The 19763-nt window shown below is 55.7% G+C and overlaps 1 protein-coding gene across 3 annotated transcripts in view; it reads left to right on the top strand.

Moving 5' to 3' along the window:
• The window catches only part of CCDC12 (coiled-coil domain containing 12), a 52342-nt gene extending 33062 nt beyond the window's left edge, over positions 1-19280 (top strand). The window contains exons 3-9 of one of the 3 annotated variants that reach the window (XM_082312491.1): positions 6150-6229; positions 7847-7908; positions 8009-8043; positions 8454-8530; positions 8815-10400; positions 13091-13292; positions 19174-19280. In XM_082312491.1, the coding sequence (XP_082168617.1) occupies positions 6150-6229; positions 7847-7908; positions 8009-8043; positions 8454-8530; positions 8815-8894 (334 nt within the window). In that variant the 3' untranslated portion in view covers positions 8895-10400; positions 13091-13292; positions 19174-19280. Of the gene's footprint in view, positions 1-6149; positions 6230-7846; positions 7909-8008; positions 8044-8453; positions 8531-8814; positions 10401-11130; positions 11374-13090; positions 13293-19173 lie in introns of those variants that run through there. The other 2 variants (XM_082312492.1, XM_082312490.1) reach the window with 2 other exon arrangements.
• The last annotated feature ends 483 nt before the right edge of the window (positions 19281-19763 follow it).

Here is a 19763-nt window from a genome sequence, read left to right as displayed (position 1 = left end):
CGAATGCTGTGCTCAGCGCTGGGCCCCGCACCCCAAGGCGGCCATGGAGGGGCTGGAGCGTGGCCAGAGCAGGGCAGCGAGGCTGGGGCAGGGGCTGGAGCACAAGGCTGGGGAGGAGCGGCTGGGGGAGCTGGGGGGGCTCAGCCTGGAGAAGAGGAGGCTGAGGGGAGCCCTCATCGCTCTCTGCAACGGCCTGAAAGGAGGCTGGAGCCGGGGGGGTCGGTCTCTGCTCCCCAGGAACAAGCGCTGGGATGAGAGGGAACGGCCTCAAGCTGCGCCAGGGCAGGGTTGGGGTGGGTGTTAGGAACAATCCCTTCCCCAAAGGGCTGCCAGGCCCTGGCCCAGGCTGCCCCGGGCAGGGGCTGAGTCCCCATCCCTGGGGGGATTTAGAAGCCGGGGAGATGTGGTGCTTGGGGACATGGGTTAGTGGTGGCCTTGGCAGCGCTGGGTTAGCGGTTGGACTCGAGGATCTGAAAGGTCTTTTCCAACCTAAACCATTCTGTGATGCTCTGTTTCTAAGTCTCGCAGTGCCCCTGGAGGGTGATGGTGCGGTGGAGTTCCCTCAGCACCCATGGGCGATCACGCAGCACCCTGCGTGTGCTAGGTGACTTCGCAGAGAAGTGCAGCAGGTCGGTGAGGGGGTGACCAAGGGGAGCAAAGAGGGTATAAGAGTCCAAGCCTGCAATCTCTGCCCAAATGCTCTTAATCTGGTTCTTTCCATGGCGTCTGCAGACGGTAGGAAAGAGAATAAGCTTGTCGGTCAGTTAAAGTCACTATACAGTGAATTCTCCCTGGCAAAAAAATTAGGGGACCTGTAGAAAAAGCTTGAAAATGACTTCTGCTGTGTGGTTTGCAATTGGAAACAGAAAAGGGAAGAGGCGCTTTGAGGAGAAGTGTTTGCTGCCGCTGAAGAGCATCTGAGCGCTGCCCCAGGGGACACCTTCGCCACGTGGCCCTGCAGGTACCCCAGCGTCCCCGCTCCTTCCAGGTTCTTCAGTAACTTGGCCAGACCCCAGCTCCCTGCAACTTGGGCCCAAAACCTCCTGGATCACCGCTGAAGTCTCCTGCTTTGCTCTCCTTGGCTGTCTGGCTGCCTTGTCCCTGCTCCTTCAACCCTTCTTGCCATCATGGAGCACATGATGGAGCAGGGGGTCCACCAAACCACCACTCCTTCAAGGACCTGAGACCTCCCTCGTATCTTCTGGAGCAGTAATTTCTTTACGTGTTTGAGCGTGGCTTCCCAGGACCACTCAGGAGTAAGCGAATTTTGGAGATGCAGAGAAATAAATTGAAATTCTTGTGCTGGTTCCTCTTTAAAGGGCAACGTGGAAATGGTTGCCCAGAACCTTTGGTTTTAAGCAAATTGGAGCGGCTGTTGCAAAAATGGAAGGCTCTGAAGATGGGGGCTCTGGAGCAGCTTGGGAAGGTCAAAGGGCAGCACATTCTCCAACCAGATGGTATTTCTCCAGGGCTTTGGAAAAGAAATCGCCTGAAATGGCTGAGATAGGATTGAGAACACACAGGACTTCCCTAAACTGCTTCCAAAGAATGGAAGGGCTCTACCGTGGCACTTCAAAAATAGTCATCTGGGATCTGGGTGTTTGAAACCACTCTGTTTTGATAAGGCAGCAGACGAAGCATCTTTTTTTCCTCTTTTCTAGCTTCATCAGGTGCCTAGAGCTGATGCTGAGGAGCACAAGAGACATGTAAGCAGAGCGATGTGAAGGGCTTGAGGGAGACCAAGAGGTGAAGAGCCGTGGAGGACGCCCACCTCTGATCCTGGGCAGAGCAAGCAGGGTCTGCAAACGCCGCTGGACTCCTGCCTTCTGCTAGTATCGGTCCTGCTGAGGTCTGCTTGCCTCTTCCACCTCCAGAAGCACTAAGAAAACTGTATTGAGATGTCCTAGGCAGCTTTCTTCGGCCCTTAGCCTTGTCCTCAGAGAGGTAAAAATAGGAAAGGGCTCTTGAAGCAGTCTGGTCGGGGCAGCTCCAAGCGACTGTTTTGTGATAGTGACCGTGGGAGCGGGGATGCCGCGACATCTGAAGACATCGCTGTTACGGGGTTGCTTGGCAAACCCGTTCCCCGTGCTCCTGACGTGCATGCGGGTGCTTCACCAAAAGGCTTAGAAAGATCCATTCACCGATTGAAAACGGGTGTTTGCTCCATAAAGCCCTTGAGGCTGGAGGAATAAAGCAAAAAAACAACCCTGCGGACAGCTTTGAGTGTCCTGTGTTTTGCATCGAGATAGCTCTTTGCATTCTGTGCATACCCGGCATGCCGTGCCATTTCCAACCCGCCTGCTTCAAAGAAAGGCTGACATCCCTTCTTCTTCCCCGGCGAGGAGCTGTGGGCCCGCAGTGGAAAGTGGATTTAAGGCATTCCTGACCCAAAACAGGGAACCTGCCACCCCAAAAGGCTTTTAGGAGATGCTGGAAAGCTGTGTCCATCGCTTCCCTCTGTAATCGCTGCAGCTACCCAAATCCTGGTGTGGTCCTAGGAGCTTCCAGCACAGACCTGCGCCCAGTGCCGGCTGTGAGGCTATAACCGCCGCCGTCCCTAGCAGTCCTGGCTCGTTTGGGCTGAAATGGGCTGGGAAGCACTGCGCAGGGCGCTCGAAGGGGCCGGAGAGCATCTCCTGGCTTTGGCACGTCCATCAATTACAAGAAGATGCTGACACAATCTGCTAGTGACCGTGCGTGAGCTAGATCCCACCCTAAAGCCAAACGATTCAAACCCAGCTCTTGCCCGGGTGCTCGGTCCTTCCTGAGGAGCGTTAAGCGCCCACGTTAGTGCCGGTGCGTGGCCGTGACCTGCTCTCCGCACCCGGGAGCTGCGCTCCCGAGCCTGGCTCCTACGTGCCCCTTCTGCCGCCGAGCCTGTGGTTAACTCTGGGGTGGGGTTTTTTGTTGTTTTCCCGGGAACTCGGATAATTAATCACTTGCAAAGTGCGCCGGGTTGTCTTTTCTGGAACGCAGCGCTAGAGGAACCGCTGGCACCTGAACTTTATTTAACCCACCTCTGTGGAAGACCAGTAACTTCTTCTAAATATATATATTCTTAACCCTTGCCTGCCTTCGAGTTCCTTGGGGTAGCAGCGCTCTGCCGCTTGTCTCTCTGTCTTTACGGATATGTTCGCGCACAGAAAAAGGGGGAGACGAGTCTCCCGCTCCTGGCGAGCGTGGCAGCGCTGGGGCTTGAGTGCGGTGACGTCCCCGAGCCCCCCGAGGAGGCGGCCGCGGGGAGCGCTGGGCACCGAGAATTACCGGAGGCAGGTGCGAGAGCTGCTCTCGCCTTGCGCAGTTAATTAAAGGGATCGATTTTTGTTTGTTTTCTCCTGGCGCTTGCAGTCGTGCATGGGTTTAATAAGGATCTGAAAGCGCTGGTGCCGGGCGCGGGGGGGATCAGCTCACGGTGCTTCTCCTCTTCGCCCCCGCGCATCAGCTGCTTCCCCTTCTGCCAGACCCGCGCCGCCGCTCGTCCCATCTGCGGCAGAACCTGCCAAGTTGTGCCTTGTGGTTGGGTTTTCTTCTTTTTTGTTTTTTTTTTTTTTTTAATCTCGTGGATAAACCTCCAGCGAGCACAAGCAGTGCTGGACTCCAAGGCTTTTGTTTGCAAGCCGAAGTGGGGCTTCTCCGGGTGGGAAGAGCGTTGGGGAGCAGGTTTAAACTCCAATCCCTCTTCCTTGTGTGCTCCCTAAGTGGTGCCGAAGCCCTGCAGCAACGTAATGAAGGGCTGGACACCCTTCTTGTAGCAGGAACCAGACCTGCAGAGCGTGTGCCCCTGGATATGTGGGATCCGGGAGCTTCTGCTGCAAACAGAGGACCCCGGCTCTCTGCTGGTTTGGCTCTGGTCGAGCAGCCGCAGCTCCCATTGCACGTGCAAAACGCTGATTTTAAAATATTGCTTGTCAAGGTGTAATGATAACATCTCGCTGGACCGAAAGAAACAGCTTGCTTAGCTCTCAGCTCTCTTGTTTTAGGTGATCTGACCCTAGGGAGTCTGTGTTTGGTTCCCTTTCAGCTGCAAGTAAATCCTTCTAAACGTGAGCTAAGGAGACCAGAAAGTCTGGGAGATGTTGAAAGTTTGCATTCTGCAGGGTCTGCCGCTTTGTCAGATAAATCCTCTCCCGCGAGCCTGGGCCAGCCTGCGGCCAGATGTTAGACATCGCAGCCTGACGCCCCGTTGCCTCCTGAATGAATTAGCTGCTCCTCGTCCCCCCCCGGCCTCCCAGGTTAGCAACAAAATCCTGCTAAGCGGAGATTGTCCGTAAAAATCACAGAATAACGGTGATTTCTGCGTGCCTGGAGATGGCATCTCCTGCAAAAAAATAACCACTTGATCCCCCAAGATCAGCCTTCCTGAAAAGAACTGCCTTTCAGGCTGGGGACTGATGGGGAGCAGTACAGGTTGATTTAATAAATCCCTCCTCCCAGGGCATGCGTGCGTAAAAATACATGTAAAACTCTGCACAGCGGCTTGTCTTCGTGGGGTGAAGGTGCTCTTGGCCTGGAGGAGGTATTGCAGCTATGCACTAATCTCTCCTGCGTTTCTTTTAAGCATCCTTTCTCCCAGTGCTGGGGAAAATCGTTCCAGTTTCACGGTGTTGCCCTGATGTAAGGGCTCGGGGGACCTGGGCTTGATTACATGAGAAATGGCTGCAAGTCTCCAAATCTACCTGAGCCCTGGTTTCCAGCCTGCTGGTCGCATTTATCTTGGTTAGCTCCTGCTGAGCTGCGGCCGCGTGCTCCCGCCACCTCGGCGGCGCCAGCCGTGGTGCGGTCGGATGCTTCAGCTGCCGGAGAGGGGAGGGGATGGCGTGGGAAGGGCAGGACCTTCCCGCTGTGCTCCAGCGACCTCCAAGGTTGGGATTTTTGTTCTTCCCAGATGAGCGTGGCCATCTGACCGCTGGCCTTCCTCTTCTCACCCCTCCTGGGCCGTAGCTTCTGCACCCTTTCTTTTGCCTCTTTGCTTTGACTGTAACCCCTCGGCTTGGCTTGTATCTCACTTGCTTCTCCATCAGTAAAATCCAGCAGGGAAGCGGCCCCAGCTATCAGCTATCTGCCTGGAGGAAAAATGCTAATATTTAGCTGTTGATTTTCCTGCCTGATAAAAGCCCCCTCTCCTGTGTTCGCACCGGGGCTCTCTGCGTCCTCCTCTGCAGCGGCACAGCCGCCCTCCTTGCTGCGAAGGCTTTGCTGACGGCCGAGGCAGGAGCACGGCTGGGCAGCAAGCGCCTCAGTTTCTGTTTAAACAGATTAAACTCATCGACAGTGTTAAATGAGTTTAATCTACTTAATTTGCCCCGTGGGCTAGTGTTATATAGATCCAGCGGCCCGCAGAGCGCGTCGTAGGCATGCGCAAGCTGCTGGAGGTGGGATGGGGTCCTGCGAGCTTGATTTTAGGTTTTGGAAATGCCTCTGCTTGGAGCTCGCAGGGTTTGACCTGGGGGAGGACTCAGCCTCGTGCACGTGGCTGAGGTTGTCTAATGGTTGCCCATTTGGGGCCCAGATTATTTGGGAGAGGTGTCAAAAGAACAGCCTTGAAAAGGGGGAGAATTAGCATCCCAATATCGGGGAGGTGTGTGCCCGCTGCATCCGGAGCTCTCCTGGAGGGAGGTGAGAGGATGGGCGAACTTTGGATATCGCCGTCCCCGGCGCTGCCAGCTCCACCGCCCGTTTGCTCAGGAACCTGAATTTGCTCCCCTGATTTGCACCACCTGGCTGACCTGCGCCCCTGTTGCAGCACTTCCAGAAGCATCTCTGGTGACTGGGTGACCGCCTTCTACCCTAAATACTCTTTTTTTCCCCATCCTTCCCGCGTACCCTCCTGGGATCATTTTTTCCCCTGGTGGTGCGTCTTCTCTGGTGTTCCCATCCCGAGTCTATCACTGGGTTGAGACCTAAAAGGGAGCTGGGCTGAAGTTCAGAGCTTTGCAAGGCAGCTTGGGTCGTTACTGGCTGCCTCTGCTCGGCTTGCCAAGACATGGCCTTTATCGTGCCAAGCTCCTGGTTGACCCTGTCTTTTCGGACTTGTGTGGGTTGCTGCCGGCCCCTGCCTGCGGCCGGTGAGGCAGATGTGCCCCTCGCTGGCCAGAGCCCACAATCCGGGCTGCCGTGGACGTGTCTCACTGCTCTGTGCTCTTCCTCAGGGAGCTCAAACTGCGAAACTACGAGCCTGAAGATGAGGAGCTGAAGAAGAGGAAGGTGCCCCAGGCCAAGCCGGCCTCAGGTGGGTGCAAGCGGGACCGTGGGAGGTGAAACGAGGGAGCATGAAAGCAGAAGCGTTGCCAACGGTGGTGCTGGTGCCTGCGGTGAGGGAAGGAAGCAGCGCTTGTGGGTGTGAGGACAAATGAAACAGGACGGGACTCTGCATCCAGCCAGCATGCTGCAAAATGGATGGGTTATACCTTTCCTTTCCAAAAATCAAGTGGCTTGGAAACCTCTGTGTTCCAGCTCGCTCCAGCCCAAGGTGGAGAAGCCACTGGGACATATTCTGGTAGCAGCTTGCTGGTGTGAGGCTGGTAGGTCCTGGGAGATGAGGGTCTGCAGCCCTGGAGGCCGCCGGCGTGTCTGAGCGGCCGTGGTGGGAGCTGGGCGAGCGTGGTGCTTGCGGGCCGCGTTGCTTCATCATCCCCTCTCGCCCGCGGGGGCTGCAGACCCTGCGTTGCACAAGTGGGGTGTGTGTCCGAGCACACCGAGTCCAGCCCCGGACCCAAGGGCTGATACTCGGAGGAGCCGAGCTCTCGCTGGAGGATTCTCAAGGAGATTCAGGCTGTTTTTTGTTTGAATCACCTTTAAACAAATGTTTTAAGTCCGGGGCGTTCAGTCTGCGATTTCTTAGCACTGAACCTCTGTGCAGCTCTTGAGAGGGAGGCGAAGGGTAGAAGTTCCCTTGATCTTGAAATATTGAGTCCTCCTGGAAGAGATCTCTTTAAAACTGCCCTCAATAAAAAGGCTGCCTTTGGGAGCACGGCAGAGATCTGGTAGGTAGGAATGCTGACACTGCACTTTCTTTATCCTTTTGTAAAACTTCAAACCCTGACTCTTCCCGGGCATGCGGTTTGGAATTGGGAACAGCAATTTTGACCGTTTCCAGTAAAACCCGTGCTCTCTGCCAGCCCTTCTTCGGAGCTGCAGTGCCCATCGGCTGCGGTTCCCGCGTCTGGAGGAACCGGCCGGTCCGTCCTCGGCCACTTTGCGCCGAGGCAGGGGATGGAGGAGGACGGAGGAGCCGGGACTCGGTGTGGATTCATACGAAACGTGCCTTGGGCATATCCGTTTGCGGGAGCAGGATTCATCCCTCAGGGATGTGCTCCCTGGTGCCCGTATCCCCTCCATGCACAGACGCCCGAGCTGAAGGACGGAGGGCTGTTTCCCACGCGTCCTTTGCCATTATCCCCAGGATCCGCAGACCTTTACGTAAGGTCTGGGCTGGAGCTCGATTCCTCCGAGGCGTCTCGGGCGGTGGCCTTGTAAATGAGTCACGGTGAGTGGAGTTCCCGTTTAAACACCTGCGGAGCAGCTGATCCCTGCAGGTCGTAGGAAAAGGGGACTTGAACCCATCAGACTTCTTGCTGCCGTTGCTCTTTGTGGTGTTAAATGGTTGTTGGGTTTGCATCATTTGCAGATGATTTTTTAGGAGGCTCCGAAAGGGTTTCGGTGGTAGGGGAACGCGTGTACCCACGTGTGCTCACTCGTATTTACCCCGTTCTTAAGGCAAAGACGTTCAAATGGGCTTTCATAAAAGCTTTGGGGAACCCAGCCCAGAGCCGTGGTGGGTTTCCCTCTGCCTTGTCCCCTTGGTGGCCCGCTGCTGTGCTGATGCTGGTCCTGTTCCCCCATCTAGTGGAAGACAAGGTGAAGGACCAGCTGGAGGCTGCCAAGCCGGAGCCCATCATCGATGAGGTGGTACGTATATTCAGAACCGCCCTGTGCCGGGTGCATCTATCGGCGTCCAGGCTTGAACCTCGCCTGCAGCTCTCACTGGGTTTCTCCTCTTCCACCCTAGGATCTGGCAAACCTGGCCCCCAGGAAACCAGACTGGTGAGTGCCTGCGGAGCCCTGCTCCGGGGAGAGGGGTGTTGGCATCAGCGGTGGGTTACCGTCACCTCGAGGTTGTCTGGATTGGGTTAAAAGTGCTGGAAATGGGAAACCCTGCCCTGCTGTTGAGAGAGACACGAGGCACGGGGCTGTCCTCCCTCTTCTGCTTACACCGAGTGACTCCGCTCATCCCTTTGGGGTGCTTGTCACCACGGTGGCCTCAGTGACAAGGGATGCTCTGGACATGGGGTTGGTTTGCCCATGGGCTGCCTTGGTGGCAGACACACGCTCTACTCCGCGGTGCTCGCAGGAGAGAGGAGTTTCTCTTCCACTGGGAAAGGTGTAACGGGGCCCCTGCGTTCACATCTGCCCGGCGTGAGGATTTGTTCTGACGTTGTCACTCTCCTCCCCAGGGATTTGAAGCGAGATGTAGCCAAGAAACTGGAGAAGCTGGAGAAGAGGACGCAGAGAGCCATCGCTGAATTGATACGTGCGTTGTGGTGCCACAGGGATGGCGTACGGGGTCACCGGTCGTTCCAGAGGGATTACACGATCCTTACTGGGAGCTCGGTGCCTTGCTCTTGGGCCAGGGGAGGACTGGCGGAGCTTGATCCCCTTCCCAAAAGGGTCTGTGAAGCTGTCGGTCCCAAGTAGCTTCCCCGAGGCTGCACGCACGCTCGGCTTGCGCGGCAGGGATGGATGGTTTGTGGGTTCGGGGGCTCCCTCGTGTGGGTTCCCCAGTGTCTCTAAGCCGCTGCTGTTTCTCGCTTGCAGGAGAGCGGTTGAAAGGGCAGGAGGAGGAGCTGGCGTCCGCTGTCGGGTCAGCAAAGCAGGAGGGAAGCGACTCCGACTGAGCAGGTCCATCCGGCAGCCGCGGGCACGGGCTCTGCGGATCTGCCCCTGCCAGCACCGCCAATCCCGTTGCTCTCAGGTGGAGGCACCTCTTTGGGACACGCCGCTCACCAACGCTGTGCCAGAAGCCCGTGAATCCTACCGTGCCTGGAGGAGAGGGGCAGATCCGAGGAGCCCTGCTGTCCTCTCTCGGACTACGGCTGTTCCTCCGTTGAGGAACGCTTCACAGATAGCTTTTTGGGACCACGGGGGGCTGATGGGAGCAGGACAAACACCCATGTTAGCTTGAACCTAGGCTGCCAGGACTTGGAGCAAGGCAGCTGTGGGCAAAAGGGCCAGTGAGAAGGTAAATTCAGGCTAACTCTCCCTTGATGGGTGAGCAAGGAGGTGCCCACACGGCCTACAGCAGCCCTCAGAGAGGCGCTGCCATTTCCCAGCGGACTGACGTTCCTGTTGCTGCTCAGAGACACCTCTCTCGGGGCGCTCCCTTCTGCAGAAGAGCTGGTGTAACTGCCACGCGGGGAACAACGGGGTCTCTCGCTCTGGAGAGCCGGCCGTCAGTATTTGGGAACATCCACGGTCAGTCCCAGCGCGTGCGGAATAACTGCTGGAGGTGGCTGCGTGGCTCAGGACCTGCTGGCCGCTCTGCGTCCAGCTGAGGTTAACGTGGGGTTTGTTCTGTTCCCTGAAATTTCCCGACCCTCCAGGCTGTGCAGCGTGTACCACTCCTCGATACGTTTTATAATTGACAAAATCTCTTGTTAACAAATCTTTTCGTAATAAAACTGTCCCGCAGCGGCACAAGTTGTCACTTGTCCTGCAGAGGGCTGGGTGGCGGCCGCTCACTTCATCTCTCTCGTGTCTGTGGGGACTTCAGCCCGCTGTTTGCTGGTCCCTGTCCCCTCCACTTCCCTGGGACGGGGAGCAGCGGGGCTTCAGTTCGTGTAAGTTTGAGGCGGCCGAGCTGTAGCTACAGCAGGTCAAGCGCAACTCCTGGACCCAGCAGCCTGGGGTGACGCCAACCGTCGTGAGCGGGTGGGAGGCTGCGGAGCTGACCCCGCGTCTTCCCTGGGAGCGTTTGCTCTGGCTCTCGGGTGTCTTGGCCAGACCTGATTGCACGGGCTCCCGAATCCTCTGCGTTTCATTCAAAAGTGGTTTTGTCTCGAGGTAAAACATCTGGTGCGTATGGCTTTGACAGCAGTATTTACAGAAGAGTTAACCTGCGATAAAAATAGCTGTTGCTGTGAATGCACGCATCCTGCTGCTTTTAAAAGCCTGTTGAAAAGAGCTGCTGGGAGGGAGAGGTCCTTCACGCGACAGCAGCCGGCCTTGGAAGGGGATGCAGCTTCCATCCAGCTGGATGCAGCTGCCATCTCAGGTTGTCACCAGCTGGACCAGGTCCCCACGCAGGACAAGATCAGTCCCGGCCACGCTAAATACCGACTGACGGACGCTTGTCCCTCTGCCAGGATCTGCTGTGACTGCCCGCCGCTCTCTGCTTGCGTGTGGTGAGGACACTTGAGGGGCTTTCCACCTGCCAGAGCCCCGTTCCTGCTTCCAGACCCGTACCCACCTGGGCCAGCGGTGATCCAGTGCTGTGCTCAGCGCTGGGCCCCGCACCCCAAGGCGGCCATGGAGGGGCTGGAGCGTGGCCAGAGCAGGGCAGCGAGGCTGGGGCAGGGGCTGGAGCACAAGGCTGGGGAGGAGCGGCTGGGGGAGCTGGGGGGGCTCAGCCTGGAGAAGAGGAGGCTGAGGGGAGCCCTCCTCGCTCTCTGCAACGGCCTGAAAGGAGGCTGGAGCCGGGGGGGTCGGTCTCTGCTCCCCAGGAACAAGCGATGGGACGAGAGGGAACGGCCTCAAGCTGCGCCAGGGCAGGGTTGGGGTGGGTGTTAGGAACAATCCCTTCCCCAAAGGGCTGCCAGGCCCTGGCCCAGGCTGCCCCGGGCAGGGGCTGAGTCCCCATCCCTGGGGGGATTGAAAAGCCGGGGAGATGTGGTGCTTGGGGACATGGGTTAGTGGTGGCCTTGGCAGCGCGGGGTTAGCGGTTGGGCTCGATGAGCTCAGAGGTCCTTCCCAACATCAGCGATTCTGTGATCCAGCACCAAGCTCCAACGTTGGTGCGCGGTTGTGGGTTCCCTCTGGGCTCTCTAGTGGAAAAGCACCTGGGGTGAAAGCCCAGCCGCCTTCCTGGGGGTCATTTTTTGGTTATTTTTATTGTTTTACCCTATTCTTCCCCAGGCAGGCAGCAGCCCTGGTGCCCCTCACTCTTCTTGTCCTGGGTCAGACTGTTTCTGGGCAAGAAAACCCAAGATCTGTCACCGGTGTGAAGCTGCCACCCGGGCACCCTGTTCTGCAGGGTCCGGTGGGTGCTGCTTGTCGTGGGTGCTCTTGGCCATCAGGGACCGCTGCCCTGTGGGTCCGTCGTGGAAGATGGCGGGTGGGTCCTCGGGGACATCCTCGGCACCGCGGTGATGCTTTGAGGATGCTTAAAAATGAAAAAGACCCCCCCGACTCGTGCCAGCGATGGCTCCTCCGCCACCAAAGCGGAGCTGCCGGCGATGGAGGTGAGCGTTCAGTGATCGCTCGGGCGTATTTGTGATGGGTTTTAATGTCCTGGGCTGTCGCACACCTTCATGTGCATTTCTTCATTGGGAAGGGAATTAGGGGAGCGTGAAGACGCGTCCCCCGTGGAACCACGGCCTCTTCTCCGTGAAATGCCCTGTAGATGTCAGTAAATCTCCGTGCACGAAACCGCTCCGTGTCCGGCTGGTCCCAGCAGCTGGACCCTGCGCAAAGCCGAGCTTTGCGTCCCCGGCAGCCGCTCTGGCCGGGGTGCTGGCACGCTCCTCCATCCGCCCGGCTGCGTGGTACCTGCACTGCCCTTCCCTCCCCGGCTGGAGCTGTCGGCCTCTGCTTTGCGACAGGTATCAAATATAAATACGAACCCCCCACGCAGCGGTGTGAAGTAGAAGAGAGTTTTCCCTCGTTTAAAGGGAGGTAAATTGCCTTTGAACTGCCTCGGGTTGCAAGCACAGCCCTTCCCAGAGCAAACCGTGCTCCCTCTGCGGCTGTGACTGCGTCGCCCGGAGCAGAGCCGTCCCTGCAGGACGCGAGGGGCTGCGCTTGCACCTGGAGCGGGGCGGGGGGAGGAAAAGCAGGATCAGGCCCGTTTCCCTCTCCAATGGGGCCTCGCAGTGAAGCGTTGCTTATCCTGGCACAGGACTGGGGCCCCAGCATGAGATGTGGATCCCGGCGTGGGACAGGGATCCCGGCTTGAGACAAGGAACCCAACGTGGGGCTGGGGTCCTGGAATGGGACTGGGATCCCGGCATGGGACTGGGGTCTCGGAATGGGACAGGGATCCCTGTGTGGGACCGGGGTCCTGGCATGGGACAGGGAACCCGGCATGGGACTGGGATCCCGGCATGGGACCGGGGTCCTGGCATGGGACAGGGAACCCGGCATGGGACTGGGATCCCGGCATGGGACTGGGATCCCGGCACAGGACTGGGCTCCCTGTGTGGGACCGGGGTCCTGGCATGTGACAGGGAACTCAGCATGGAGCTGGGGACCCAGGATGGGACAGGGATCCCAGGATGGGACATGGATCCCGGCATGGGACATGGATCCCGGCATGGGACAGGGATCCCGGCGTGGGACTGGGATCCCAGCACGGGCTTGGGCTCCCTGCGTGGGACTGGGGTCCTGGCATGGGACAGGGAGCTCAACATGGAGCTGGGGACCCAGCATGGGACAGGGATCCCAGCATGGGACAGGGATCCCGGCATGGGCCATGGATCCCAGCATGGGCCTGTGCTCCCTGCGTGGGACCGGGGTCCTGGCATAGGACCGGGACCCCAGCACGTGAGAGCCCTGGGGGCGGAGATGCAGGTGCTGGGGGGCGAATCCCCCCCTTCCAGGGGCATTCCCTTCCCCAGCCCAGGGGAAAGAGGAGCGGGTGGGGACGGGCTGGGGGAACAGGGGCATTTGGGATGTAACGCCAAACTCTGCGCCCCATGGATTTAATTTACTCCCTGGTGGTGTGGGCAGATGGTGAAGGATTTTCTCCCTTTCGAAGGTTGTGCTGCAAACCTGTGTTCATCTTCTAGACCCTTTAAAATCCCAAACGCTTCTTCTCATGGCCCAGAAGCAGTTTTAACTTAACCATGGATTTGGTTTTTTTTTTTTTGCATTGCAGATGTCCCAGGAACCCACCTGAAGACCTCTGGGACAGCGCAAGTGCTCTGTGCTCATCCCGTGCCCGTATCCTCAGGATGCTGAAACACTCAGAGAAACAGCCCTGGGTTGCTTTGCCTCGGTTTCCCTAGATGAGGGGAGCTCCTCTGGGAGCGGGGCTGGAAGAGGAGGATGAGACGCAGGAGACCCCCAAGGATGGGGAGGTAATTTGGCTCGGGGTCGTTTGCAAAGCGGACAGTGAGACCAGAATTAACAATTTCTCAAGCAAAGCGGATCAGAAAGGCCAGAACGGTAAATAAATAACCCGGTGAGAGAATCCCATCAGCTCCAGGGAAATCAAAGGCTTAGTGTTTGCCCTGTGCCTCTTGGGGGGTTTCTCCAGATCACGGAGCTGATGCTCCATCCGCACCACCAGACACCAGAGGAGGCACCTCATCGCTGAGCTCCTCTGGACAGGGATGCTTTTCATGCCCTGCTTTTTGAAATAAGGAGAGCAGTGGCCCATGCGAGTCTGCAGACGTGAACTGGTCCTTCTGGAAACCTCAGGGTGTTTTGGGGTGGACGTAGGGAATTTGTTCCGTTGCTGCTTCTCCTCCAGCCTCTCCAGCAGCAGCGAGAGCAGGTCCCAGCTCTTTGCAGCCCAGTCCAACTGCCCAGCACTGCCTCTGCCTTTTACAGGCTCTGGTGGTGAACAACGGCATGATGTCTGTCCTCCGTCTGTCCCTCCCAAATGGCTTGGGATCTGCAGTCCTGGCAAGACACCTCGACACAGCCGTTGTCTCCTTTGGGTTGAGAGTGCTGCAACCTGCAGCGATTTCCCCAAAACCAAGACCAATTTCTAGCAGACGCCCGCACCTAGCAGAGCTGCTAATAATTCATAACTCGTAACTCATGCCGATGTGGTGGCTACGTGGGGAGATGCAGGGAAAAATGAAGCTAGAAGTCCGCAGCGCCTTAGCTGGGTCTGATGGCATGGGCCGTTGTCCCATGTGTTGTCCCTAGAGGTTGGAGGCACCTCTGGAGATGCTCTAGTCCAACCCTTGCTCAAGCAGTGTTGCCCAGGGCTGTGTCCAGCTGGGTTTTGAATAAATTCATGTGTCTGATGAGGAAGCAAAGCGCTGGAGAATGGAGCTGCTGCTCCCAGGGCCAGACCCAGAAGCTCAGCTGTTAGTGAGACCCGGAGTGAGACCACCATGGCCTTGGCAGAACGAGCTGGAACTGTGCGTTTGCCGTGAAATATCCTGAAAATGTCATTAGGGACCGAGGACAGCCCAGGCTGGATCTGCACCTGGGACACGGCTTTGCCCTTCGCTGAGATCTCAGGTCTGTGGAGGGGATCAAAGAGACACGGGTGAGGATGGAGCTGGTTGGGACAATGCCAAGGGCTGTGCAATGCTTCCTTGAAGCTGAACTCTGCCAAAAATGTCTTTTTTGGGGGGCGAGGAGGCATCAAAAAGACCCACCCATAGATCGGGGGTGTTTCACAGACCAAAGGGTCGAAGCGGGGCTTGAGGAAGCTTCAACTCAAGTGACAGAGCTGGGGCAGAGCCCTGAGACTGACAGCACAGAGCTAGTTGATGAAGAAAGGTCTTGACATGGTCTCCAAAGGATGACTTGGCTTTCCAAGATGCTCTCACCTCTCCTTTCCGTTGGTTATAGGGCTGGGCATCCACCCCTTGCTGCCTGCCTCCTCCAAGAGGTGTGGTTGGACATCTCATGCTCCTCTTCCCCCCTACCGTTGGTGGGAAGTGTCAGCCTGAAGCTCAGGATAGCAGCTGGAGTATCTCTTGAAGTCAACGGGAGTCAATCAGGCACAGAAACATCAATCTCAGCATCTGGCTGTGAATAGCCTGGAGAAAAATTGAATTTCTGAGCTGGAGATGCTGAAAGAGAAAGAAAAATAGAGTTCCTAGCATCCCGGATCTGGAACTGAAGACATCTGTTAATGCTATGAAATTCAGCCGCACAGGCTCTTTCTGCTAGCAGGCCATCTTGATTATGACTTAATGTTTTATAGGCCACATATATCTATGTATATATTCATGAAAAACAAATGAAGAAGCCCTGAATACAGATGTAGTTGGGGAGAAGCATCCTGAGCTCCACCCTGGCAGCTCTGGAGCGTGGGGCTGCTCAGAGGCCGTTCCTCGCATCCCGGTGCCGAGCTGAACCTCGGCAGCACGAAACGGTCGTGTGCTCCACCAGCACAAGGCCAAAGCGAAGATCCCCTTGTGGGTGTCCACCTTGGTCGGGTCTTAATTCTCCCCAGGTTTTACCTCTCCTTCAGGGAACTGGGTTTTGTTCCCCAGCATGGATTTTTGGCCACCCAATTTCACTACACGGGACTATTCCTCAATGTTTATTTTCTAGTTGTTTTGTGTTAGATATGTATTTGTGTGTGTTTGTATGTGTGTAAACACACTTATATATAAGTTATCTTATTATTTGCAAAGCTTTTATTAACTATAGCAGCTGGCACAGGTCTCAGAGCAAGACCTAGCTCTTGGGTCTGGAGAGGCTTGTGCTTGTCTTGGTTGTGCTCATCTCTTCTTGACAACATGTTGAATTTCCCCCTGGAAATCCAGCCCTTCTCTCTCCAGTTCCCCTCCTGGTACCTGCTATGGTTTTGGGCTACGTCTGTCCCTATTTATCTTCTCCTGGCCCCTTCTCACGATCTTGGTTGACCCTTGAGGACTCAATGTTTACTGCCTGGCACCTTTGGTAGTGCCCAATGGAGTGTTTGGAGGCAGAGGGAGTCCCACTCTGTGCAGCTCAGCAAAGCCATCGCTTGGTTAGCTTCTTTGGTAACCTGTTTCCATGAACATGATCCCACCATTTTGCACCAGAGGCGCTTGGATGCAAACTCTGGCTAGAGATTGAGCAAGATCCAAGCGGAGCTGGGACAGAAGGGAAGAACACATGGGGAGAGATCAGTGTTTAAAGGCTGCTCCACCTCCAGGCTCATGGGCTTATGTGACATTAAATGCCCCTGATACCTTGGGAGCGATTTGGGCCACCATCAACGGATGCACTGTCCTGTGCCAGCACGAGCACGCAGCCTCATCTCTCATGGCTTCCCATCCTGGTGGCTTCTGGCTCCAAACTTGCTTGAAGAAGTGACAAACACAAGGTCTTGGAGATTAAATTTTAACACAAGAGGGTGAAAGGCCTGATTTTGAGACCTAGGAGCGGAGTGTGCCTCTTCCTGATCAATGGCACTGAGTTTCCAAGCTGCTCATGGACCCATCCTCTGGTGCAGCCAAGGAGAAGGGCTTGGGGGTACTGGTGGGTGAAAAATCGGACATGAGACGACGATGTGTACCCGCAGCCCAGAAAGCCAACTGTATCCTGGGCTCCGTCAGAAGAAGGGTGGCCAGCAGGGCGAGGGAGGGGATTCTGCCCCTCTGCCCCGCTCTGGGGAGACCCCCTGGAGCCCCGCGTCCAGCTCGGGGGTCCTCAGCACGGGAAGGACATGGAGCTGTGGGAGCGGGGCCAGGGGAGGCCACCGAAATGCTCCGAGGGTGGCCCAGCTCTGCTGTGAGGGCAGGCTGAGAGCTGGGGGTGCTCAGCCTGGGGAGGAGGGGGCTGCGGGGAGACCTCACTGCGGCCTTGCCGTGCTTAAGGGGGGCCGACAAGAAAGGGGGGGACAGGCTTTTTAGCAGGGCCTGTAGCGATAGGACAAGGGCGAATGGTTTTAAACTAAAAGAGGGGAGATTCAGACTGGATATAAGGAAGAAACTATTTACGCTGAAGGTGGTGAGACACTGGCCCAGGTTGCCCAGAGCGGTGGGAGATGCCCCATTGCTGGAATCATTCAAGGCCAGGTTGGACGGGGCTTTGGGCAACCTGATCTAGTGGAAGGCGTCCCTGCCCACGGCAGGGGTGGGACTGGGTGGTCTTTCAAGGTCCCCTCCAACTGAAACCATTCTGTGATTCTATTCTACGCTTCTATGAATAGAAGCGTTGCCCATGGCAAGCAGACTGGTGGCCTGGGCCTGGAGATTGTCGCATACTCTGAGACCAAACACCTTGCACGTTCTTTAATAGCACATGCCAAACTGTGCAAAACTCTTTAATATTGACATCATATTTTCAAAGGGTGGCCGCGCTGGGGCTTGTGCCTGCAACGTGCCCTGCTGTGGAAACTGCCCTTTTCTGCAGAGGGTGACCTTTCTGGAGGACCTTGCCCTGGCCGTGGGACCATGTTCGGCATCCCGTGCGCCCGCAGCGCGGAACTGTGGGCTCGGTGTGAATATTTACCCACAAAGTGCTTGCGGCTTGCGGGCCGTTTCGGATGTCACATTTCTGCCCTATTCTTTCAGCAAGAGCCTGTTTTCAAATAAGCTGTGAATATTTTATGGGCAAATTTTCAAGCGAGCCTGGGATCCTTCAAAAGCAGTCTTTCATGGCTAAATAATAGAAGTGGGTAGGAAACAGATTTATTTTTTTCTGTTTTGTGGGAAATTTCATGATTTTGGAGTCTTTTCTCCAAACCAAACCAAATTCAAAGCTCTTCACAAGATGAAATAGAATTAAAATATCATGTTGGGCCAATCAAAATGCCATTTTGAAGCCGAGATGCACACGCTCTGCTTTGCTAGTGCCATAAGTCATCTCTATTAAAATGCTTCTTTCAGGTTTTGCTCTTTTCCAGAAGCTATTCAGGGTCTTTTGAGATACCCTTTTCCCAGTGCTGGGAGTAAACTGGTCTGTGGTGGAGTCACCACCATCGGCTTCTGCTGGAAGGACTCTGGGTGGTATGGTCCATGCGCCCAGGAGAATTAGCCCACACATCCCTACCTTGTGCTCTCGACTCCCTTCAATCTTCACGCCCTCGGAGGGAAAATCCAAGACTGCAAATCCTCTGCAGATGGTTCAAGCAAACCTGGCTTTGCTTGGGTTAGACAAAACCCTGAGGAACTGGCACGAATCCCAGCATCCCAGTCCCACCAGGACTGGGCATCCTGGTGCATGCGTTTGAACATGAGAGCGTTGGATGGATGTGGGTTCAGGAAAGCGGGGCGTCGTTTAAAAGGCAGTTGACATAATACGTCCTTCTCCCACCTGCCACGAGAAGATGAAGGCTATTTCTTACAGCAGCCTGGGTCCACCACAGTCTTCACGAATATTTGAAGTGCCTGATTTGCCGTTTCTTTTGAAAACCCTCAGTGACCACCACCCCGCGTGCTCTAGCAGTGCTCTAACAAGGAGGCCAACGCCAACACCACAGAGGAGAGAGGATTACGGGTTAGAAACTTGAGATAATGACTTTTTTTTAAGGTGCAATCCAAACGATGCTCTCCACACAGCCAATATGCAAGGACAGGAGAATTAAGCGTGAATTACGTTTATGCAGTATCTGGCCTGAGCCAAGGTGGCAAACTCATTTTAGAGGAGGATGTTCATGGGACATCAGCCAGATGCTTGCCCCGGATGACCACCAGCTTCTGCTGCGAGTTGAGGGAGACCTTTTTTCAGGTTTTGCATGTGGGGACTTGCAAATTTGAGGTCCAGTGCTGCTTCTGATAGGTGTGTGGCTGCATGTCCTCCAGCCCTGATGGGTGACCGTGCCGGGGGGCCAGTGGCTGAGGCCCCCGGATGGTGTCCAGTGTTGTCTTGCTTGTGTCCAGGGAGGGTGATGGGGTCCTGGGTGCTAAGTGACTTGTGAAATGCCTGGTCCATGGTGATGGGGAGATCGCCTGACACCCCAGTACTTGTTTTATGGGGGGTTGTTTTAGCAGTCGCAGGAGCAGAAGAGCATCAACGCTGCTCCGGTGCTGGCTGGCTCGTTGCCCTTGTTGCTTGCTCTCTGTTTCACTTGCAGGTGGCTTTTCATCTGTATAGGTCACAAAATAACAGAAAAGAATATATTAATGTTTTTCAAAGTCTGCTTATTTATCTTGGAAGTAATATTTCTGTTTTCTCCATCACTGAGGAGCTGTTTACCCCTCTGATTAAGGGTACCCCATCTATCAAGTGTTACTCTCCCAAATGGGGCATTTTTTCTTAAATAATTAAGCAGTTCTCGACTTATTTACCGTGTCATGAATTGCTAGGTACCATGTATTTTTTTTTCCCCACCAGGTTACAGTCTCTACCTGAAAATAATTATAGAAATAGCTGCAGATCCTTCCTATGACTGGGAAAACTCCGTTCTTACTCCTCTACATCCTAAGAAACAGAAAGAAAAAAAAAAGTGGCTCTCTGTGGTGGACTCTGGTGTCTCATTCTCCACGTCTCATACGCAGAGGTATGTCCAGGTCCCAGCCTTGGGCTACTTTGGAGGTAAAACGGGTCTGGGGTTATGAATCAGGGAAGTTCTACCATATGGATGAAGTCCGGTTGGTCACCAATGTCCCTTCCCTTGCTTCTCTGTTTCTTCTCTGTTTGTGGCATGCGCTTGTGTTATTTATTAAAGGGTTTCTTTGTGCATCTCTCTGCGTGTCTCAGTTCTTCCTATTTTGTTTTTGCAAACCCCCTTTCCTCTGTGGTTTCGTTTGGGGACTTGTCTTTGAAAGCCGTGTTTGAACTCGAGTTGCGTTCACGGTGCCCGGGGCTGGGAGACATTAGGCGTTTCAAAGGCAGTGCAGGGTGACTGAGACATGAAGGAAAGGGCCGGGACCCCACGGCTCGTGCTCAACTGATGATAATCCTGCACGTTTGCACCTTGTGAT

The sequence above is a fragment of the Platalea leucorodia genome, assembly GCF_965183815.1.
Source record: "Platalea leucorodia genome assembly, chromosome: 1".
Taxonomy (NCBI): Eukaryota; Metazoa; Chordata; class Aves; order Pelecaniformes; family Threskiornithidae; genus Platalea; species Platalea leucorodia.
Note: the sequence above shows the minus strand (reverse complement) of the source record. Positions and strands in the feature narration are given on the sequence as shown.